Source organism: Taudactylus pleione, unplaced genomic scaffold, assembly GCF_031769625.1.
Source record: "Taudactylus pleione unplaced genomic scaffold, aTauple2 ptg003137l, whole genome shotgun sequence".
Taxonomy (NCBI): domain Eukaryota; kingdom Metazoa; phylum Chordata; class Amphibia; order Anura; family Myobatrachidae; genus Taudactylus; species Taudactylus pleione.
The window spans coordinates 3,766,370-3,793,011 of NW_028287496.1; the positions used below are offsets into that span (position 1 = coordinate 3,766,370).

Consider the following 26,642-nt stretch of genomic DNA (forward strand, 5'->3'; position numbering starts at 1 on the left):
GTGATGGTACTCCATGTTACAGATGGTATCTCAGTCTTGTGTAATCTCTGTGTTTGATGAGGTTAGTAATTCCTGAGTAAGGTCAGAGCCTGTGTAACTGTGTGTGAGGACGTTATGGTACTCCATGTTACTGATGGTTTCTCAGTCTTGTGTAATCATTGTGTGTGATGTGGTTAGAAATTCCTGAGTAAGGTCAGAGCCTGTGTAAGTGTGTGTGAGGCTGTGATGGTACTCCATGTTACTGATGGTTTCTCAGTCTTGTGTAATCACTGCATGTGATGAGGTTAGTAATTCCTGAGTAAGGTCAGAGCCTGTGTAAGTGCGTGTGAGGCTGAGATGGTACTCCATGTTACTGATGGTATCTCAGTCTTGTGTAATCACTGTGTGTGATGAGGTTAGCAATTTATGAGTAAGGTCAGAGCCTGTGTAAGTGTGTATGAGGCTGCGATGGTACTCCATGTTACTGATGGTATCTCAGTCTTGTGTAATCACTGTGTGTGATGAGGTTAGCAATTTATGAGTAAGGTCAGAGCCTGTGTAAGTGTGTATGAGGCTGCGATGGTACTCCATGTTACTGATGGTTTCTCAGTCTTGTGTAATCACTGTGTGTGATGAGGTTAGTGATTCCTGAGTAAGGTCAGAGCCTGTGTAAGTGTGTGTGAGGATGTGATGGTACTCCATGTTACTGATGGTGTCTCAGTCTTGTGTAATCACTGTTTGGGATGAGGTTAGTAATTTCTGAGTAAAGTCAGAGCTGTGTAAGTGTGCATGATGCTGTGATGGTACTCCATGTTACAGATGGTATCTCAGTCTTGTGTAATCTCTGTGTTTGATGAGGTTAGTAATTCCTGAGTAAGGTCAGAGCTTGTGTAAGTGTGTGTGAGGATGTGATGGTACTCCATGTTACTGATGGTTTCTCAGTCTTGTGTAATCACTGCGTGTGATGAGGTTAGTAATTCCTGAGTAAGGTCAGAGCTGTGTAAGTGTGTGTGAGGATGTGATGGTACTCCACGTTACTGATGGTTTCTCAGTCTTTTGTAATCACTGTGTGTAATGAGGTTAGTAAATCCTGAGTAAGGTCAGAGCCTGTGTAAGTGTTTGTGAGGACGTGATGGTACTCCATGTTACTGATGGTTTCTCAGTCTTGTGTAATCACTGTGTGTGATGTGGTTAGAAATTCCTGAGTAAGGTCAGAGCCTGTGTAAGTGTGTGTGAGACTGTGAAGGTACTCCATGTTACTGATGGTGTCTCAGTCTTGTGTAATCACTGCGTGTGATGAGGTTAGTAATCCCTGAGTAAGGTCAGAGCCTGTGTAAGTGTGTGTGAGGCTGTGATGGTACTCCATGTTACTGATGGTATCTCAGTCTTGTGTAATCACTGCATGTGATGAGGTTAGTAATCCCTGAGTAAGGTCAGAACTTGTGTAAGTGTGTGTGAGGCTGTGATGGTACTCCATGTTACTGATGAAATCTCATTCTTGTGTAATCACTGTGTGTGATGAGGTTAGTAATTCCTGGATAAGGTCAGAGCCTGTGTAAGTGTGTGTGAGGCTGTGATATACTCCATGTTACTGATGGTTTCTCAGTCTTGTGTAATCACTGCATGTGATGAGGTTAATGATTCCTGAGTAAGGTCAGAGCCTGTGTAAGTGTGTGAGGATGTGATGGTACTCCATGTTACCGATGGTCTCTCAGTCTTGTGTAATCACTGCATGTGATGAGGTTAGTAATTCCTGAGTAAGGTCAGAGCCTGTGTAAGTGCGTGTGAGGCTGTGATGGTACTCCATGTTACTGATGGTATCTCAGTCTTGTGTAATCACTGTGTGTGATGAGGTTAGTGATTCCTGAGTAAGGTCAGAGCCTGTGCAAGTGTGTGTGAGACTGTGATGGTACTCCATGTTACTGATGGTTTCTCAGTCTTGTGTAATCACTGCGTGTGATGAGGTTAGTAATCCCTGAGTAAGGTCAGAGCCTGTGTAAGTGTGTGTGAGGCTGTGATGGTACTCCATGTTACTGAAGGTATCTCAGTCTTGTGTAATCACTGCATGTGATGAGGTTAGTAATCCCTGAGTAAGGTCAGAACTTGTGAAAGTGTGTGTGAGGCTGTGATGGTACTCCATGTTACTGATGAAATCTCAGTCTTGTGTAATCACTGTGTGTGATGAGGTTAGTAATTCCTGGGTAAGGTCAGAGCCTGTGTAAGTGTGAGAGGATGTGATGTACTCCATGTTACTGATGGTTTCTCAGTCTTGTGTAATCACTGTGTGTGATGAGGTTAGTAATTCCTGAGTAAGTGTGTGTGAGGATGTGATGGTACTCCATGTTACTGATGGTATCTCAGTCTTGTGTAATCACTGTGTGTGATGAGGTTAGTAATTCCTGAGTAAGGTCAGAGCCTGTGTAAGTGTGTATGAGGCGTGATGGTACTCCATGTTACTGATGGTTTCTCAGTCTTGTGTAATCACTGTGTGTGATGAGGTTAGTGATTCCTGAGTAAGGTCAGATCCTGTGTAAGTGTGTGTGAGGGTGTGATGGTACTCCATGTTACTGATGGTTTCTCAGTCTTGTGTAATCACTGTGTGTGATGAGGTTAGTAATTCCTGAGTAAGTGTGTGTGAGGATGTGATGGTACTCCATGTTACTGATGGTTTCTCAGTCTTGTGTAATCACTGTGTGTGATGAGGTTAGTAATTCCTGAGTAAGTGTGTATGAGGCTGTGATGGTACTCCATGTTACTGATGGTTTCTCAGTCTTGTGTAATCACTGTGTGTGATGAGGTTAGTGATTCCTGAGTAAGGTCAGAGCCTGTGTAAGTGTGTGTGAGGATGTGATGGTACTCCATGTTTCTGATGGTTTCTCAGTCTTGTGTAATCACTGTGTGGGATGAGGTTAGTAATTCCTGAGTAAGGTCAGAACCTGTGTAAGTATGTGTGAGGCTGCGATGATACTCAGTGTTACCGATGGTTTCACAAACTTGCTAAGGGGGTCTATTTACTAATCAGTGTTAGGAGACAGAGTGAAAAGTGATAAGGTACCAGCCAATCAGCTCCCAACTGTCATTTTTCAAACACAGCCTGTGAGATGACAGTTGGGAACTGATTGGTTGGTACCTTATCACTTTTCACTCTGTCTCCTGACACTGCTTAGTAACTAGACACCTAAGTATTATGGATGTGTGTAAGGTAAGGGGGGCGTGTATCCACTGACGATGATGATTTTCCATCAGCACCACCATCACTCCACACAAAGAACCTGCAACAAAGGGACGGGAGGGAGGTAAATGATAGGACTCCGGAATTGCACATCCACAGCATGCACTTATATCACCTCTCACCTCTCACCTCACACCTCATTCCCATTGACTTTTGCTTCTTCCAAGCAAACTCATCCAGATCCTTCACAATTTTACCAGTTACACTAGAACCAATTCTTTTCTCCTACGATTGCTGTCAGTCCACAGAATTCCACGCCTTGGCCTAAAGGCCTGACGTCACCTTGTGGTCAGAGAACAGCACACAGGACAGGAGTTCTCTGCTGGTTACCAATTCCAGAAGATACAGTGTAGGGATCCTAACAACCTCCCCAACCACTAGCCGACAAGGGGCTGAGCTTGAGGCCTTAAATAGGCCCAAAACTTCACATGTTGTAATGTCTCACCCTACCACAGTGAGAGAATAATTATATTGATGTTCTGGGCCCCGTTCCTCCTTATCTCTGTTGGGTCATCTCACCCACACTCTTTCTTTCAGGTGGTTAATAATGGAATCACACTTGGAGGCCAGAAGACCGTGAGAGGGATAGATGCAGACTGCGTGACTGATGGTGTCAGGCAGATGCCTTGTTCCAGCAATAGGGCTGGTGAGTGCTCGCTAATAATGATGCCAGTTATTGTTACAGATAAAGGCAGCGCATTACCGCATCTACTTCCATGGCATTTGGTGATGGGTCTCTCGTGTCTTCACTTGATTACTCTATATTCTGCTCTCTCAGGTTCCGTATACTTCCCCATCCCAGTCCGTGACATTTCCCCATCGGGAAAGCTGCTGGTTTTCACCATGTCTCAGGACGGTGGAGTCGCTGCAGATACAACAACGGTCCAAGTGACGCCATGCCTGAAACATGAGGTTAGTGTCCTCACGCCTTGTTTACCTGGGTAAAAGTCAGAGCTGCTCAATAGCAAATACCCAGTTTGTCTGAACGACTTTACTGTGTGGTCTAATGAATGTTTTACTTCCTGGCAGCTGTAACTTCCTGGTGATACATAAGGGTCATTATTCATATTCTTATCTTGGCTGAATATAAATAAACATAGTAGAAGAGGGATGCGACATGTGATACCTAGCTGCTGTTTCTCATTGGCTACCAATGATCTATGCCCAACGCTAAATTCAAACGGCAACCACCACTTATTTTGATTGGCCACCAGTCCGCAAGCAGTGATTGGCTTGTGGACGATACCAAGTTTAAACTGTCACTGACTCTGGCCTGGCACTGGGACCCAATGTTTCATTCCAGTGCCAATCACAGAAGCTATTTGCCTCACCATGAGGACACGTGTAAATCCCACAATGCTGTATGGCCGGGTACATGGCACAGCTCAGTTATATCAGTCCCCTGGTCTCTCTTATCTCAAATTAGTGTCTTTTTCAGACTGCTATAGCACTAAGTGATGTACAGGGTACAGGGACCTTGTGTTCTTATCACATTAGTGCAAAAAATACACACATTTCCTTAGTTGTATTTTCCATGGCGTGCCAAATAGGGCTATTTGGTGCAATTTGAAGATTATAGGGGATACTTTTACTAAGAATCATGGGGTTTTTTTTGCATCGCTGAAACTCAGGTGATTTTAGGAAACACTGAAATTCACCAAGACTCATGTTTTGCTGAGATCGAGTTTTCCAAAGGTGTATCAGATCGAGATTTCTCCCCCGAGTTTGCAGTGTCTGACCTCAGCCAAAGACTCCCAAACAAGCAGCCTGCACATATCAGAGTGATATTTGAAGGCTGCTTGTGTGTTAAACCTGTGAATAAAGGTTTTTTTTTCTTTCTTTTTTAAAAGACATAGAGTCCCCCCCCCAAAAAAAGCTTAACCAGCCCTGGGCACTTCAGCCATTCCTGGTTCTTTAAAATACAGGTAAAAAACGTGTAGGGTTTCCCAGTATTTTAGGAACTAGCACTGGGTTGCTGACCCTGTTCCTGGCCAAAGCATATCACCCCAAGCCAGTCAGCCCAAGCTGGGGATCTCAGGGGAGGTGGGGACCTCCCAATAAAGGGGTACCCCCTCTACCTAAGCACCTGAGGCTTAAGCTGAAACCCACCCCTGGAGAGGTGGGTGCAGGGGTAATTAGTGGTAAAAATAGAGTAAAACTATTGTTTTTTACAGTGAAACTACAGGTGCCAGCATGCCGGCCCTTTGGCACTTGTGGAACTACAACTGCCAGCAGTTGGCCGGCACCCGTACTTCCACTGTAAAAAAAATAGATAAAAAATCCACAAGAGACACACACCATAGATTGTACACTATTATTACACACCTACCTATCACACTCACACATACTTACCTGCTGCCAGCTGTTCTGTCCTCTTCTCCAAGTAGAAATGGAAATCTACATGGACAAGGGGACAAAACAGCTGGCACCAGGTAAGTATGTGTGAGTGTGATAGGTAGGTGTGTAATAACATTTTATAATCTACGATCCGTGTGTCTTGTGGTTTTTTAACTATTTTTTTTACAGTGGAAGTACGGGGGTCGGCCGCCTACTGGCAAAGGGCAGGCATGCTGGCACCTGTAGATCCACTGCAAAAAAACAATAGTTTTACTCTCTTTTCACCACTATTACCCCTACACGCACTGTTCCAGGGGTGCAGGGAAGAGCTCCGGTCTTCAGCTTAAGCCTGGGGTGCTCTGGAGAGAGGGGATAATGCTTTGGTGGTAGAGACATGGTGAAAGGATCCCCTGGCTGTGGCATTACACCCCAGCCGGATTTGAGCCCAGTGCTGGTTTTAAAAATAGAGGGACCCCTACGTAATTTTTCACCCCTATTTTGAAAACCAGGATAGGCTCAACAGCCCAGTGCTGGTTCCTAAAATATGGGGGAACCCTACTATTTTTTTTCCCCGTATTTTTCGGAACCAGGACTGGCTGAGGTGCCCTTGGCTGGTTTTGCTTTTTTTCTTGGGTGATCCTACGTATTTTTTTTTCCAATATCCGCCCATTAGGTAGTGTTTAGAGGCAGAAACATACACAAATCACGCCGATCTGTGTATGTTTCTGTCAAACTCGCAGCACAGGCGGTGGACTGTTTGAAACTATTTTGGTCTGAGTTTGCCCCCAATTACATTTGAAATTGTAATCACGATTCTTGGTAAATTCCTGAGTTATATTATTTTCAGTGAAAGTTTGGCCGATGGTTCATTCAATCAAGTTTGCATTCTCACCTGAGTATTCTTTGTCCAAAAGAAATTTGCGAGTTGAAAAAAAATTGTAATACTCACCCGAGACTGCAATTTCAACCAAACACAATTCTTAGTAAATTTACCCCTCAGTGTCTGTGTAAACATTTGTACTGTACTATCCATATCCTATCAGATGTAAAAAAGTGTAATATACTGATGAGCTCAGCAATAGTTCATAACTTTTAAGGCAAATATGACTCGCTCACACACAAAATGTACTGTACACATGCTGAGCATAATGTGATGGCTGTATTACTGTACACATGCTGAGCAGAATGTGATTGCTGTATTACTGTACACATGACGTGTAGAATGTGATGTCTGTATTACTGTACACATGCTGAGCATAATGTGATGGCTGTATTACTGTACACATGCTGAGCAGAATGTGATGGCTGTATTACTGTACACATGATGTACAGAATGTGATGGCTGTATTACTGTACACATGATGTACAGAATGTGATGGCTGTATTACTGTACACATGACGTGCAGAATGTGATGGTTGTATTACTGTACACTTGCCGAGCAGAGTGTGATGGCTGTATTACTGTACACATGACGTGCAGAATGTGATGGCTGTATTACTGTACACATGACGAGCAGAATGTGATATCTGTATTACTGTACACATGCCGAGGAGAGTGTGATGGCTGTATTACTGTACACATGACGAGCAGAATGTGATGGCTGTATTACTGTACACATGACGTGCAGAATGTGATGTCTGTATTACTGTACACATGCTGAGCAGAATGTGATGGCTGTATTACTGTACACATGATGTACAGAATGTGATGGCTGTATTACTGTACACATGATGTACAGAATGTGATGGCTGTATTACTGTACACATGACGTGCAGAAAGTGATGGTTGTATTACTGTACACTTGCCGAGCAGAGTGTGATGGCTGTATTACTGTACACATGCCGTGCAGAATGTGATGGCTGTATTACTGTACACATGCCGAGCAGAATGTGATGGCTGTATTACTGTACACATGACGTGCAGAATGTGATGGCTGTATTACTGTACACATGACGTGCAGAATGTGATGGCTGTATAACTGTACACATGACGTGCAGAATGTGATTGCTGTATTACTGTACACATGCCGAGCAGAATCTGATGGCTGTATTACTGTACACAAGCAGTGCAGAATTTGATGGCTGTATTACTGTACACATGCCGTGCAGAATGTGATGGCTGTATTACTGTACACATGCCGAGCAGAATGTGATGGCTGTATTACTGTACACATGACGTGCAGAATGTGATGGCTGTATTACTGTACACATGACGTGCAGAATGTGATGGCTGTATTACTGTACACATGACGTGCAGAATGTAATGGCTGTATTACTGTACACATGCTGAGCAGAATGTGATGGCTGTATTACTGTACACACGACATGCAGAATGTGATGGCTGTATAACTGTACACATGACGTGCAGAATGTAATTGCTGTATTACTGTACACATGCCGAGCAGAATGTCATGGCTGTATTACTGTACACATGCCGTGCAGAATGTGATTGCTGTATTACTGTACACATGCCAAGCAGAATGTGATTAGCTGTATTACTGTACACATGCCGTGCAGAATGTGATGGCTGTATTACTGTACACATGCCGAGCAGAATGTGATGGCTGTATTACTGTACACATGCCACGCAGAATGTGATGGCTATATTACTGTACACATGACATGCAGAATGTGATGGCTGTATTACTGTACACTTGACGTGCAGAATGTGATGGCTGTATTACTGTACACATGACGTGCAGAATGTGATGGCTGTATTACTGTACACATGATGTACAGAATGTGATGGCTGTATTACTGTACACATGATGTACAGAATGTGATGGCTGTATTACTGTACACATGATGTACAGAATGTGATGGCTGTATTACTGTACACATGACGTGCATAATGTGATGGCTGTATTACTGCACACATGACGTGCAGAATGTGATGGCTGTATTACTGTACACATGACGTGCAGAATGTGATGGCTGTATTACTGTACACATGACGTGCAGAATGTGATGGCTGTATTACTGTACACATGCCGTGCAGAATGTGATGGCTGTATTACTGTACACATGAAGAGCAGAATGTGATGGCTGTATTACTGTACACATGACGTGCAGAATGTGATGGCTGTATTACTGTACACATGACGAGCAGAATGTGATGGCTGTATTACTGTACCCATGACGTGCAGAATGTGATGGCTATATTACTGTACACATACCACGCAGAATGTGATGGCTATATTACTGTACACATACCACGCAGAATGTGATGTCTGTATTACTGTTCACATGCCACGCAGAATGTGATGTCTGTATTAATGTACACATGCCGAGCAGAACGTGATGTCTGTATTACTGTACACATGACGCGCAGAATATGATGGCTGTATTACTGTACACATGCCACGCAGAATGTGATGTCTGTATTAATGTACACATGCCGAGCAGAATGTGATGGCTGTATTACTGTACACATGATGTGCAGAATGTGATGTCTGTATTACTGTACACATGCAATGCAGAATGTGATGGCTGTATTACTGTACACATGACGTGCAGAGTGTGATGGCTGTATTACTGTACACATGCCGAGCAGAATGTGATGGCTGTATTACTGTACACATGACGTGCAGAATGTGATGTCTGTATTACTGTACACATGCTGAGCAGAATGTGATGGCTGTATTACTGTACACATGCAGTGCAGAATGTGATGGCTGTATTACTGTACACATGACGTGCAGAATGTGATGGCTGTATTACTATATACATGAAGTGCAGAATGTGATGTCTGTATTACTGTACACATGACGTGCAGAATGTGATTGCTGTATTACTGTACACATGCCGAGCAGAATGTGATGGCTGTATTACTGTACACATGATGTGCAGAATGTGATGTCTGTATTACTGTACACATGATGTGCAGAATGTGATGGCTGTATTACCGTACACATGTCGAGCAGAATGTGATGGCTGTACTACTGTACACATACCGAGCAGAATGTGATGGCTGTATTACTGTACACATGACATGCATAATGTGATGTCTGTATTACTGTACACATGCAGTGCAGAATGTGATGGCTGTATTACTGTACACATGACGTGCAGAGTGTGATGGCTGTATTACTGTACACATGCCGAGCAGAATGTAATGGCTGTATTACTGTACACATGACGTGCAGAATGTGATGTCTGTACTACTGTACACATGCTGAGCAGAATGTGATGGCTGTATTCCTGTACACATGCAGTGCAGAATGTGATGGCTGTATTACTGTACACATGACGTGCAGAATGTGATGGCTATATTACTGTACACATGACGTGCAGAATGTGATGGCTGTATTACTGTACACATAACGAGCAGAATGTGATGGCTGTATTACTGTACACATGACGTGCAGAATGTGATGGCTGTATAACTGTACACATGACGTGCAGAATGTGATGTCTGTATTACTGTACACATGCTGAGCAGAATGTGATGGGTGTATTACTGTACACATGCAGTGCAGAATGTGATGGCTGTATTACTGTACACATGACGTGCAGAATGTGATTGCTGTATTACTGTACACATGACGTGCAGAATGTGATGGCTGTATTACTGTACACATGATGTGCAGAATGTGATTGCTGTATTACTGTACACATGACGTGCAGAATGTGATGGCTGTATTACTGTACACATGATGTGCAGAATGTGATGGCTGGATTACCGTACACATGTCGAGCAGAATGTGATGTCTGTACTACTGTACACATACCGAGCAGAATGTGATGGCTGTATTACTGTACACATGACATGCATAATGTGATGTCTGTATTACTGTACACATGCAGTGCAGAATGTGATGGCTGTATTACTGTACACATGACGTGCAGAGTGTGATGGCTGTATTACTGTACACATGCCGAGCAGAATGTGATGGCTGTATTACTGTACACATGCCGAGCAGAATGTGATGGCTGTATTACTGTACAAACGCAATGCAGAATGTGATGTCTGTATTACTGTACACATGACGTGCAGAATGTGATGTCTGTATTACTGTACACATGACGTGCAGAATGTGATGGCTGTATTACTGTACACATACCACGCAGAATGTGATGTCTGTATTACTGTTCACATGCCACGCAGAATGTGATATCTGTATTAATGTACACATGCCGAGCAGAATGTGATGTCTGTATTACTGTACACATGACGTGCAGAATGTGATGGCTGTATTACTGTACACATGCCACGCAGAATGTGATGTCTGTATTAATGTACACATGCCGAGCAGAATGTGATGGCTGTATTACTGTACACATGATGTGCAGAATGTGATGTCTGTATTACTGTACACATGACGTGCAGAATGTGATTGCTGTATTACTGTACACATGACGTGCAGAATGCGATGGCTGTATTACTGTACACATGATGTGCAGAATGTGATTGCTGTATTACTGTACACATGACGTGCAGAATGTGATGTCTGTATTACTGTACACATGGTGAGCAGAATGTGATGGGTGTATTACTGTACACATGCAGTGCAGAATGTGATGGCTGTATTACTGTACACATGACGTGCAGAATGTGATGGCTGTATTACTGTACACATGACGTGCAGAATGTGATTGCTGTATTACTGTACACATGACGTGCAGAATGTGATGGCTGTATTACTGTACACATGATGTGCAGAATGTGATTGCTGTATTACTGTACACATGACGTGCAGAATGTGATGGCTGTATTACTGTACACATGCTGAGCAGAAAGTGATGGCTGTATTACAATATACATGACGTGCAGAATGTGATGGCTGTATTACAGTATACATGACGTGCAGAATGTGATGGCTGTATTACTGTACACATGCAATGCAGAATGTGATGTCTGTATTACTGTACACATGCTGAGCAGAATGTGATGTCTGTATTACTGTACACATGACGTGCAGAATGTGATGGCTGTATTACTGTACACATGCCGAGCAGAATGTGATGGCTGTATTACTGTACAAACGCAATGCAGAATGTGATGTCTGTATTACTGTACACATGACGTGCAGAATGTGATGTCTGTATTACTGTACACATGACGTGCAGAATGTGATGTCTGTATTACTGTACACATGACGTGCAGAATGTGATTGCTGTATTACTGTACACATGACGTGCAGAATGTGATGGCTGTATTACTGTACACATGATGTGCAGAATGTGATTGCTGTATTACTGTACACATGACGTGCAGAATGTGATGGCTGTATTACTGTACACATGCTGAGCAGAAAGTGATGGCTGTATTACTGTATACATGACGTGCAGAATGTGATGGCTGTATTACAGTATTCATGACGTGCAGAATGTGATGTCTGTATTACTGTACACATGACGTGCAGAATGTGATTGCTGTATTACTGTACACATGACGTGCAGAATGTGATGGCTGTATTACTGTACACATGATGTGCAGAAGGTGATTGCTGTATTACTGTACACATGACGTGCAGAATGTGATGGCTGTATTACAGTATTCATGACGTGCAGAATGTGATGGCTGTATTACTGTACACATGCAATGCAGAATGTGATGTCTGTATTACTGTACACATGCTGAGCAGAATGTGATGTCTGTATTACTGTACACATGACGTGCAGAATGTGATGGCTGTATTACTGTACACATGCCGAGCAGAATGTGATGGCTGTATTACTGTACAAACGCAATGCAGAATGTGATGTCTGTATTACTGTACACATGACGTGCAGAATGTGATGTCTGTATTACTGTACACATGCCGAGCAGAATGTGATGGCTGTATTACTGTACACATACCACGCAGAATGTGATGTCTGTATTACTGTTCACATGCCACGCAGAATGTGATGTCTGTATTAATGTACACATGCCGAGCAGAAAGTGATGTCTGTATTACTGTACACATGACGTGCAGAATGTGATGGCTGTATTACTGTACACATGCTGAGCAGAATGTGATGGCTGTATTACTGTACACATGATGTGCAGAATGTGATGTCTGTATTACTGTACACATGATGTGCAGAATGTGATTGCTGTATTACTGTACACATGCCGAGCAGAATGTGATGGCTGTATTACTGTACACATACCGAGAAGAATGTGATGGCTGTATTACTGTACACATGACGTGCAGAATGTGATGTCTGTATTACTGTACACATGCAATGCAGAATGTGATGGCTGTATTACTGTACACATGACGTGCAGAGTTTGATGGCTGTATTACTGTACACATGCCGAGCAGAATGTGATGGCTGTATTACTGTACACATGACGTGCAGAATGTGATGTCTGTTTTACTGTACACATGCTGAGCAGAATGTGATGGCTGTATTACTGTACACATGCAGTGTAGAATGTGATGGCTGTATTACTGTACACATGACGTGCAAAATGTGATGGCTGTATTACTATACACATGACGTGCAGAATGTGATGGCTGTATAACTGTACACATGACGTGCAGAATGTGATTGCTGTATTACTGTACTCATGACGTGCAGAATGTGATGGCTGTATTACTGTACACATGACGTGCAGAATGTGATGGCTGTATTACTGTACACATGATGTGCAGAATGTGATTGCTGTATTACTGTACACATGATGTGCAGAATGTGATGGCTGTATTACTGTACACATGCCGAGCAGAATGTGATTGCTGTATTACTGTACACATACCGAGCAGAATGTGATGGCTGTATTACTGTACACATGACGTGCAGAATGTGATGTCTGTATTACTGTACACATGCAATGCAGAATGTGATGGCTGTATTACTGTACACATGACGTGCAGAGTGTGATGGCTGTATTACTGTACACATGATGTGCAGAATGTGATGTCTGTATTACTGTACACATGCTGAGCAGAATGTGATGGCTGTATTCCTGTACACATGCAGTGCAGAATGTGATGGCTGTATTACTGTACATATGCTGAGCAGAATGTGATAGGTGTATTACTGTACACATGCAGTGCAGAATGTGATGGCTGTATTACTGTACACATGACGTGCAGAATGTGATGTCTGTATTACTGTACACATGACGTGCAGAATGTGATTGCTGTATTACTGTACACATGACGTGCAGAATGTGATGGCTGTATTACTGTACACATGATGTGCAGAATGTGATTGCTGTATTACTGTACACATGACGTGCAGAATGTGATGGCTGTATTACTGTACACATGCTGAGCAGAAAGTGATGGCTGTATTACTGTATACATGACGTGCAGAATGTGATGGCTGTATTACAGTATTCATGACGTGCAGAATGTGATGGCTGTATTACTGTACACATGCAATGCAGAATGTGATGTCTGTATTACTGTACACATGCTGAGCAGAATGTGATGTCTGTATTACTGTACACATGACGTGCAGAATGTGATGGCTGTATTACTGTACACATGACGTGCAGAATGTGATGGCTGTATTACTGTACACATGACGTGCAGAATGTGATGGCTGTATTACTGTACACATGCCACGCAGAATGTGATGTCTGTATTAATGTACACATGCCGAGCAGAATGTGATGGCTGTATTACTGTACACATGATGTGCAGAATGTGATGTCTGTATTACTGTACACATGACGTGCAGAATGTGATTGCTGTATTACTGTACACATGACGTGCAGAATGTGATGGCTGTATTACTGTACACATGATGTGCAGAATGTGATTGCTGTATTACTGTACACATGACGTGCAGAATGTGATGTCTGTATTACTGTACACATGCTGAGCAGAATGTGATGGGTGTATTACTGTACACATGCAGTGCAGAATGTGATGGCTGTATTACTGTACACATGACGTGCAGAATGTGATGGCTGTATTACTGTACACATGACGTGCAGAATGTGATTGCTGTATTACTGTACACATGACGTGCAGAATGTGATGGCTGTATTACTGTACACATGATGTGCAGAATGTGATTGCTCTATTACTGTACACATGACGTGCAGAATGTGATGGCTGTATTACTGTACACATGCTGAGCAGAAAGTGATGGCTGTATTACAATATACATGACGTGCAGAATGTGATGGCTGTATTACAGTATACATGACGTGCAGAATGTGATGGCTGTATTACTGTACACATGCAATGCAGAATGTGATGTCTGTATTACTGTACACATGCTGAGCAGAATGTGATGTCTGTATTACTGTACACATGACGTGCAGAATGTGATGGCTGTATTACTGTACACATGCCGAGCAGAATGTGATGGCTGTATTACTGTACAAACGCAATGCAGAATGTGATGTCTGTATTACTGTACACATGACGTGCAGAATGTGATGTCTGTATTACTGTACACATGACGTGCAGAATGTGATGTCTGTATTACTGTACACATGACGTGCAGAATGTGATTGCTGTATTACTGTACACATGACGTGCAGAATGTGATGGCTGTATTACTGTACACATGATGTGCAGAATGTGATTGCTGTATTACTGTACACATGACGTGCAGAATGTGATGGCTGTATTACTGTACACATGCTGAGCAGAAAGTGATGGCTGTATTACTGTATACATGACGTGCAGAATGTGATGGCTGTATTACAGTATTCATGACGTGCAGAATGTGATGTCTGTATTACTGTACACATGACGTGCAGAATGTGATTGCTGTATTACTGTACACATGACGTGCAGAATGTGATGGCTGTATTACTGTACACATGATGTGCAGAAGGTGATTGCTGTATTACTGTACACATGACGTGCAGAATGTGATGGCTGTATTACAGTATTCATGACGTGCAGAATGTGATGGCTGTATTACTGTACACATGCAATGCAGAATGTGATGTCTGTATTACTGTACACATGCTGTGCAGAATGTGATGTCTGTATTACTGTACACATGACGTGCAGAATGTGATGGCTGTATTACTGTACACATGCCGAGCAGAATGTGATGGCTGTATTACTGTACAAACGCAATGCAGAATGTGATGTCTGTATTACTGTACACATGACGTGCAGAATGTGATGTCTGTATTACTGTACACATGCCGAGCAGAATGTGATGGCTGTATTACTGTACACATACCACGCAGAATGTGATGTCTGTATTACTGTTCACATGCCACGCAGAATGTGATGTCTGTATTAATGTACACATGCCGAGCAGAAAGTGATGTCTGTATTACTGTACACATGACGTGCAGAATGTGATGGCTGTATTACTGTACACATGCTGAGCAGAATGTGATGGCTGTATTACTGTACACATGATGTGCAGAATGTGATGTCTGTATTACTGTACACATGATGTGCAGAATGTGATTGCTGTATTACTGTACACATGCCGAGCAGAATGTGATGGCTGTATTACTGTACACATACCGAGAAGAATGTGATGGCTGTATTACTGTACACATGACGTGCAGAATGTGATGTCTGTATTACTGTACACATGCAATGCAGAATGTGATGGCTGTATTACTGTACACATGACGTGCAGAGTTTGATGGCTGTATTACTGTACACATGCCGAGCAGAATGTGATGGCTGTATTACTGTACACATGACGTGCAGAATGTGATGTCTGTTTTACTGTACACATGCTGAGCAGAATGTGATGGCTGTATTACTGTACACATGCAGTGTAGAATGTGATGGCTGTATTACTGTACACATGACGTGCAAAATGTGATGGCTGTATTACTATACACATGACGTGCAGAATGTGATGGCTGTATAACTGTACACATGACGTGCAGAATGTGATTGCTGTATTACTGTACTCATGACGTGCAGAATGTGATGGCTGTATTACTGTACACATGACGTGCAGAATGTGATGGCTGTATTACTGTACACATGATGTGCAGAATGTGATTGCTGTATTACTGTACACATGATGTGCAGAATGTGATGGCTGTATTACTGTACACATGCCGAGCAGAATGTGATTGCTGTATTACTGTACACATACCGAGCAGAATGTGATGGCTGTATTACTGTACACATGACGTGCAGAATGTGATGTCTGTATTACTGTACACATGCAATGCAGAATGTGATGGCTGTATTACTGTACACATGACGTGCAGAGTGTGATGGCTGTATTACTGTACACATGATGTGCAGAATGTGATGTCTGTATTACTGTACACATGCTGAGCAGAATGTGATGGCTGTATTCCTGTACACATGCAGTGCAGAATGTGATGGCTGTATTACTGTACACATGCTGAGCAGAATGTGATGGGTGTATTACTGTACACATGCAGTGCAGAATGTGATGGCTGTATTACTGTACACATGACGTGCAGAATGTGATGTCTGTATTACTGTACACATGACGTGCAGAATGTGATTGCTGTATTACTGTACACATGACGTGCAGAATGTGATGGCTGTATTACTGTACACATGATGTGCAGAATGTGATTGCTGTATTACTGTACACATGACGTGCAGAATGTGATGGCTGTATTACTGTACACATGCTGAGCAGAAAGTGATGGCTGTATTACTGTATACATGACGTGCAGAATGTGATGGCTGTATTACAGTATTCATGACGTGCAGAATGTGATGGCTGTATTACTGTACACATGCAATGCAGAATGTGATGTCTGTATTACTGTACACATGCTGAGCAGAATGTGATGTCTGTATTACTGTACACATGACGTGCAGAATGTGATGGCTGTATTACTGTACACATGACGTGCAGAATGTGATGGCTGTATTACTGTACACATGATGTGCAGAATGTGATTGCTGTATTACTGTACACATGACGTGCAGAATGTGATGTCTGTATTACTGTACACATGCTGAGCAGAATGTGATGGGTGTATTACTGTACACATGCAGTGCAGAATGTGATGGCTGTATTACTGTACACATGACGTGCAGAATGTGATGGCTGTATTACTGTACACATGACGTGCAGAATGTGATTGCTGTATTACTGTACACATGACGTGCAGAATGTGATGGCTGTATTACTGTACACATGATGTGCAGAATGTGATTGCTGTATTACTGTACACATGACGTGCAGAATGTGATGGCTGTATTACTGTACACATGCTGAGCAGAAAGTGATGGCTGTATTACAATATACATGACGTGCAGAATGTGATGGCTGTATTACAGTATACATGACGTGCAGAATGTGATGGCTGTATTACTGTACACATGCAATGCAGAATGTGATGTCTGTATTACTGTACACATGCTGAGCAGAATGTGATGTCTGTATTACTGTACACATGCCGAGCAGAATGTGATGGCTGTATTACTGTACAAACGCAATGCAGAATGTGATGTCTGTATTACTGTACACATGACGTGCAGAATGTGATGTCTGTATTACTGTACACATGACGTGCAGAATGTGATGTCTGTATTACTGTACACATGACGTGCAGAATGTGATTGCTGTATTACTGTACACATGACGTGCAGAATGTGATGGCTGTATTACTGTACACATGATGTGCAGAATGTGATTGCTGTATTACTGTACACATGACGTGCAGAATGTGATGGCTGTATTACTGTACACATGCTGAGCAGAAAGTGATGGCTGTATTACTGTATACATGACATGCAGAATGTGATGGCTGTATTACAGTATTCATGACGTGCAGAATGTGATGTCTGTATTACTGTATTCATGACGTGCAGAATGTGATTGCTGTATTACTGTACACATGACGTGCAGAATGTGATGGCTGTATTACTGTACACATGCTGAGCAGAATGTGATGTCTGTATTACTGTACACATGACGTGCAGAATGTGATGGCTGTATTACTGTACACATGACGTGCAGAATGTGATGTCTGTATTACTGTACACATGCAATGCAGAATGTGATGGCTGTATTACTGTACACATGACGTGCAGAGTGTGATGGCTGTATTACTGTACACATGATGTGCAGAATGTGATGTCTGTATTACTGTACACATGCTGAGCAGAATGTGATGGCTGTATTCCTGTACACATGCAGTGCAGAATGTGATGGCTGTATTACTGTACATATGCTGAGCAGAATGTGATGGGTGTATTACTGTACACATGCAGTGCAGAATGTGATGGCTGTATTACTGTACACATGACGTGCAGAATGTGATGTCTGTATTACTGTACACATGACGTGCAGAATGTGATTGCTGTATTACTGTACACATGACGTGCAGAATGTGATGGCTGTATTACTGTACACATGATGTGCAGAATGTGATTGCTGTATTACTGTACACATGACGTGCAGAATGTGATGGCTGTATTACTGTACACATGCTGAGCAGAAAGTGATGGCTGTATTACTGTATACATGACGTGCAGAATGTGATGGCTGTATTACAGTATTCATGACGTGCAGAATGTGATGGCTGTATTACTGTACACATGCAATGCAGAATGTGATGTCTGTATTACTGTACACATGCTGAGCAGAATGTGATGTCTGTATTACTGTACACATGACGTGCAGAATGTGATGGCTGTATTACTGTACACATGACGTGCAGAATGTGATGGCTGTATTACTGTACACATGACGTGCAGAATGTGATGGCTGTATTACTGTACACATGCCACGCAGAATGTGATGTCTGTATTAATGTACACATGCCGAGCAGAATGTGATGGCTGTATTACTGTACACATGATGTGCAGAATGTGATGTCTGTATTACTGTACACATGACGTGCAGAATGTGATTGCTGTATTACTGTACACATGACGTGCAGAATGTGATGGCTGTATTACTGTACACATGATGTGCAGAATGTGATTGCTGTATTACTGTACACATGACGTGCAGAATGTGATGTCTGTATTACTGTACACATGCTGAGCAGAATGTGATGGGTGTATTACTGTACACATGCAGTGCAGAATGTGATGGCTGTATTACTGTACACATGACGTGCAGAATGTGATGGCTGTATTACTGTACACATGACGTGCAGAATGTGATTGCTCTATTACTGTACACATGACGTGCAGAATGTGATGGCTGTATTACTGTACACATGATGTGCAGAATGTGATTGCTCTATTACTGTACACATGACGTGCAGAATGTGATGGCTGTATTACTGTACACATGCTGAGCAGAAAGTGATGGCTGTATTACAATATACATGACGTGCAGAATGTGATGGCTGTATTACAGTATACATGACGTGCAGAATGTGATGGCTGTATTACTGTACACATGCAATGCAGAATGTGATGTCTGTATTACTGTACACATGCTGAGCAGAATGTGATGTCTGTATTACTGTACACATGACGTGCAGAATGTGATGGCTGTATTACTGTACACATGCCGAGCAGAATGTGATGGCTGTATTACTGTACAAACGCAATGCAGAATGTGATGTCTGTATTACTGTACACATGACGTGCAGAATGTGATGTCTGTATTACTGTACACATGACGTGCAGAATGTGATGTCTGTATTACTGTACACATGACGTGCAGAATGTGATTGCTGTATTACTGTACACATGACGTGCAGAATGTGATGGCTGTATTACTGTACACATGATGTGCAGAATGTGATTGCTGTATTACTGTACACATGACGTGCAGAATGTGATGGCTGTATTACTGTACACATGCTGAGCAGAAAGTGATGGCTGTATTACTGTATACATGACGTGCAGAATGTGATGGCTGTATTACAGTATTCATGACGTGCAGAATGTGATGTCTGTATTACTGTACACATGACGTGCAGAATGTGATTGCTGTATTACTGTACACATGACGTGCAGAATGTGATGGCTGTATTACTGTACACATGATGTGCAGAAGGTGATTGCTGTATTACTGTACACATGACGTGCAGAATGTGATGGCTGTATTACAGTATTCATGACGTGCAGAATGTGATGGCTGTATTACTGTACACATGCAATGCAGAATGTGATGTCTGTATTACTGTACACATGCTGTGCAGAATGTGATGTCTGTATTACTGTACACATGACGTGCAGAATGTGATGGCTGTATTACTGTACACATGCCGAGCAGAATGTGATGGCTGTATTACTGTACAAACGCAATGCAGAATGTGATGTCTGTATTACTGTACACATGACGTGCAGAATGTGATGTCTGTATTACTGTACACATGCCGAGCAGAATGTGATGGCTGTATTACTGTACACATACCACGCAGAATGTGATGTCTGTATTACTGTTCACATGCCACGCAGAATGTGATGTCTGTATTAATGTACACATGCCGAGCAGAAAGTGATGTCTGTATTACTGTACACATGACGTGCAGAATGTGATGGCTGTATTACTGTACACATGCTGAGCAGAATGTGATGGCTGTATTACTGTACACATGATGTGCAGAATGTGATGTCTGTATTACTGTACACATGATGTGCAGAATGTGATTGCTGTATTACTGTACACATGCCGAGCAGAATGTGATGGCTGTATTACTGTACACATACCGAGAAGAATGTGATGGCTGTATTACTGTACACATGACGTGCAGAATGTGATGTCTGTATTACTGTACACATGCAATGCAGAATGTGATGGCTGTATTACTGTACACATGACGTGCAGAGTTTGATGGCTGTATTACTGTACACATGCCGAGCAGAATGTGATGGCTGTATTACTGTACACATGACGTGCAGAATGTGATGTCTGTTTTACTGTACACATGCTGAGCAGAATGTGATGGCTGTATTACTGTACACATGCAGTGTAGAATGTGATGGCTGTATTACTGTACACATGACGTGCAAAATGTGATGGCTGTATTACTATACACATGACGTGCAGAATGTGATGGCTGTATAACTGTACACATGACGTGCAGAATGTGATTGCTGTATTACTGTACTCATGACGTGCAGAATGTGATGGCTGTATTACTGTACACATGACGTGCAGAATGTGATGGCTGTATTACTGTACACATGATGTGCAGAATGTGATTGCTGTATTACTGTACACATGATGTGCAGAATGTGATGGCTGTATTACTGTACACATGCCGAGCAGAATGTGATTGCTGTATTACTGTACACATACCGAGCAGAATGTGATGGCTGTATTACTGTACACATGACGTGCAGAATGTGATGTCTGTATTACTGTACACATGCAATGCAGAATGTGATGGCTGTATTACTGTACACATGACGTGCAGAGTGTGATGGCTGTATTACTGTACACATGATGTGCAGAATGTGATGTCTGTATTACTGTACACATGCTGAGCAGAATGTGATGGCTGTATTCCTGTACACATGCAGTGCAGAATGTGATGGCTGTATTACTGTACACATGCTGAGCAGAATGTGATGGGTGTATTACTGTACACATGCAGTGCAGAATGTGATGGCTGTATTACTGTACACATGACGTGCAGAATGTGATGTCTGTATTACTGTACACATGACGTGCAGAATGTGATTGCTGTATTACTGTACACATGACGTGCAGAATGTGATGGCTGTATTACTGTACACATGATGTGCAGAATGTGATTGCTGTATTACTGTACACATGACGTGCAGAATGTGATGGCTGTATTACTGTACACATGCTGAGCAGAAAGTGATGGCTGTATTACTGTATACATGACGTGCAGAATGTGATGGCTGTATTACAGTATTCATGACGTGCAGAATGTGATGGCTGTATTACTGTACACATGCAATGCAGAATGTGATGTCTGTATTACTGTACACATGCTGAGCAGAATGTGATGTCTGTATTACTGTACACATGACGTGCAGAATGTGATGGCTGTATTACTGTACACATGACGTGCAGAATGTGATGGCTGTATTACTGTACACATGATGTGCAGAATGTGATTGCTGTATTACTGTACACATGACGTGCAGAATGTGATGTCTGTATTACTGTACACATGCTGAGCAGAATGTGATGGGTGTATTACTGTACACATGCAGTGCAGAATGTGATGGCTGTATTACTGTACACATGACGTGCAGAATGTGATGGCTGTATTACTGTACACATGACGTGCAGAATGTGATTGCTGTATTACTGTACACATGACGTGCAGAATGTGATGGCTGTATTACTGTACACATGATGTGCAGAATGTGATTGCTGTATTACTGTACACATGACGTGCAGAATGTGATGGCTGTATTACTGTACACATGCTGAGCAGAAAGTGATGGCTGTATTACAATATACATGACGTGCAGAATGTGATGGCTGTATTACAGTATACATGACGTGCAGAATGTGATGGCTGTATTACTGTACACATGCAATGCAGAATGTGATGTCTGTATTACTGTACACATGCTGAGCAGAATGTGATGTCTGTATTACTGTACACATGCCGAGCAGAATGTGATGGCTGTATTACTGTACAAACGCAATGCAGAATGTGATGTCTGTATTACTGTACACATGACGTGCAGAATGTGATGTCTGTATTACTGTACACATGACGTGCAGAATGTGATGTCTGTATTACTGTACACATGACGTGCAGAATGTGATTGCTGTATTACTGTACACATGACGTGCAGAATGTGATGGCTGTATTACTGTACACATGATGTGCAGAATGTGATTGCTGTATTACTGTACACATGACGTGCAGAATGTGATGGCTGTATTACTGTACACATGCTGAGCAGAAAGTGATGGCTGTATTACTGTATACATGACATGCAGAATGTGATGGCTGTATTACAGTATTCATGACGTGCAGAATGTGATGTCTGTATTACTGTATTCATGACGTGCAGAATGTGATTGCTGTATTACTGTACACATGACGTGCAGAATGTGATGGCTGTATTACTGTACACATGCTGAGCAGAATGTGATGTCTGTATTACAGTACACATGACGTGCAGAATGTGATGGCTGTATTACTGTACACATGCCGAGCAGAATGTGATGGCTGTATTACTGTACAAACGCAATGCAGAATGTGATGTCTGTATTACTCTACACATGACGTGCAGAATGTGATGTCTGTATTACTGTACACATGCCGAGCAGAATGTGATGGCTGTATTACTGTACACATACCACGCAGAATGTGATGTCTGTATTACTGTTCACATGCCACGCAGAATGTGATGTCTATATTAATGTACACATGCTGAGCAGAATGTGATGGCTGTATTACTGTACACATCATGTGCAGAATGTGATGTCTGTATTACTGTACACATGATGTGCAGAATGTGATTGCTGTATTACTGTACACATGCCGAGCAGAATGTGATGGCTGTATTACTGTACACATACCGAGAAGAATGTGATGGCTGTATTACTGTACACATGACGTGCAGAATGTGATGTCTGTATTACTGTACACATGCAATGCAGAATGTGATGGCTGTATTACTGTACACATGACGTGCAGAGTGTGATGGCTGTATTACTGTACACATGCCGAGCAGAATGTGATGGCTGTATTACTGTACACATGACGTGCAGAATGTGATGTCTGTATTACTGTACACATGCTGAGCAGAATGTGATGGCTGTATTACTGTACACATGCAGTGTAGAATGTGATGGCTGTATTACTGTACACATGACGTGCAAAATGTGATGGCTGTATTACTATACACATGACGTGCAGAATGTGATGGCTGTATAACTGTACACATGACGTGCAGAATGTGATTGCTGTATTACTGTACTCATGACGTGCAGAATGTGATGGCTGTATTACTGTACACATGACGTGCAGAATGTGATGGCTGTATTACTGTACACATGCTGAGCAGAATGTGATGGCTGTATTACTGTACACATGACGTGCAGAATGTGATGTCTGTATTACTGTACACATGCTGAGCAGAATGTGATGGCTGTATTACTGTACACATGCAGTGTAGAATGTGATGGCTGTATTACTGTACACATGACGTGCAAAATGTGATGGCTGTATTACTATACACATGACGTGCAGAATGTGATGGCTGTATAACTGTACACATGACGTGCAGAATGTGATTGCTGTATTACTGTACTCATGACGTGCAGAATGTGATGGCTGTATTACTGTACACATGACGTGCAGAATGTGATGGCTGTATTACTGTACACATGATGTGCAGAATGTGATTGCTGTATTACTGTACACATGACGTGCAGAATGTGATGGCTGTATTACTGTACACATGCCGAGCAGAATGTGATTGCTGTATTACTGTACACATACCGAGCAGAATGTGATGGCTGTATTACTGTACACATGACGTGCAGAATGTGATGTCTGTATTACTGTACACATGCAATGCAGAATGTGATGGCTGTATTACTGTGCACATGACGTGCAGAGTGTGATGGCTGTATTACTGTACACATGCTGAGCAGAATGTGATGGCTGTATTCCTGTACACATGCAGTGCAGAATGTGATGGCTGTATTACTGTACACATGACGTGCAGAATGTGATGTCTGTATTACTGTACACATGCTGAGCAGAATGTGATGGCTGTATTACTGTACACATGCTGAGCAGAAATTGAAGGCTGTATTACTGTGTACATGACGTGCAGAATGTGATGGCTGTATAACTGTACACATGCCGAGCAGAATGTGATGGCTGTATTACTGTACACATGCCGTGCAGAATGTGATGGCTGTATTACTGTACACATGACGTGCTGAATGTGATGGCTGTATTACTGTACACATGACGTGCAGAATGTGATGGCTGTATTACTGTACACATGAAGTGCATAATGTGATGGCTGTATTACTGTACACATGACGTGCAGAATGTGATGGCTGTATTACTGTACACATGCCGAGCAGAATGTGATGGCTGTATTAATGTACACATGCCGAGCAGAATGTGATGGCTTTATTACTGTACACATGATGTGCAGAATGTGATGTCTGTATTACTGTACACATGATGTGCAGAATGTGATGTCTGTATTACTGTACACATGCAATGCAGAATGTGATGGCTGTATTACTGTACACATGATGTGCAGAATGTGATGGCTGTATTACTGTACACATGATGTGCAGAATGTGATGTCTGTATTACTGTACACATGATGTGCAGAATGTGATGGCTGTATTACCGTACACATGTCGAGCAGAATGTGATGGCTGTACTACTGTACACATACCGAGCAGAATGTGATGGCTGTATTACTGTACACATGACATGCATAATGTGATGTCTGTATTACTGTACACATGCAGTGCAGAATGTGATGGCTGTATTACTGTACACATGACGTGCAGAGTGTGATGGCTGTATTACTGTACACATGCCGAGCAGAATGTGATGGCTGTATTACTGTACACATGACGTGCAGAATGTGATGTCTGTACTACTGTACACATGCTGAGCAGAATGTGATGGCTGTATTCCTGTACACATGCAGTGCAGAATGTGATGGCTGTATTACTGTACACATGACGTGCAGAATGTGATGGCTGTATTACTGTACACATGACGTGCAGAATGTGATGGCTGTATTACTGTACACATAACGAGCAGAATGTGATGGCTGTATTACTGTACACATGACGTGCAGAATGTGATGGCTGTATAACTGTACACATGACGTGCAGAATGTGATGTCTGTATTACTGTACACATGCTGAGCAGAATGTGATGGGTGTATTACTGTACACAAGCAGTGCAGAATGTGATGGCTGTATTACTGTACACATGACATGCAGAATGTGATGGCTGTATTACTGTACACATGACGTGCAGAATGTGATTGCTGTATTACTGTACACATGACGTGCAGAATGTGATGGCTGTATTACTGTACACATGATGTGCAGAATGTGATTGCTGTATTACTGTACACTTGACGTGCAGAATGTGATGGCTGTATTACTGTACACATGATGTGCAGAATGTGATGGCTGGATTACCGTACACATGTCGAGCAGAATGTGATGGCTGTACTACTGTACACATACCGAGCAGAATGTGATGGCTGTATTACTGTACACATGACATGCATAATGTGATGTCTGTATTACTGTACACATGCAGTGCAGAATGTGATGGCTGTATTACTGTACACATGACGTGCAGAGT

General features: G+C 42.3%; 1 protein-coding gene across 1 annotated transcript in view; it reads left to right on the forward strand.

Annotated features, from left to right (window-relative positions):
- The window catches only part of LOC148430837 (alpha-2-macroglobulin-like protein 1), a 630,872-nt gene that overhangs the window by 317,513 nt on the left and 286,717 nt on the right, over nucleotides 1-26,642 (forward strand). The window contains exons 14-15 of the mRNA XM_088466430.1: nucleotides 3,749-3,793; nucleotides 3,980-4,123. Of these exons, the coding sequence (XP_088322556.1) occupies nucleotides 3,749-3,793; nucleotides 3,980-4,123 (189 nt within the window). The remainder of the gene's footprint in view (nucleotides 1-3,748; nucleotides 3,794-3,979; nucleotides 4,124-26,642) is intronic.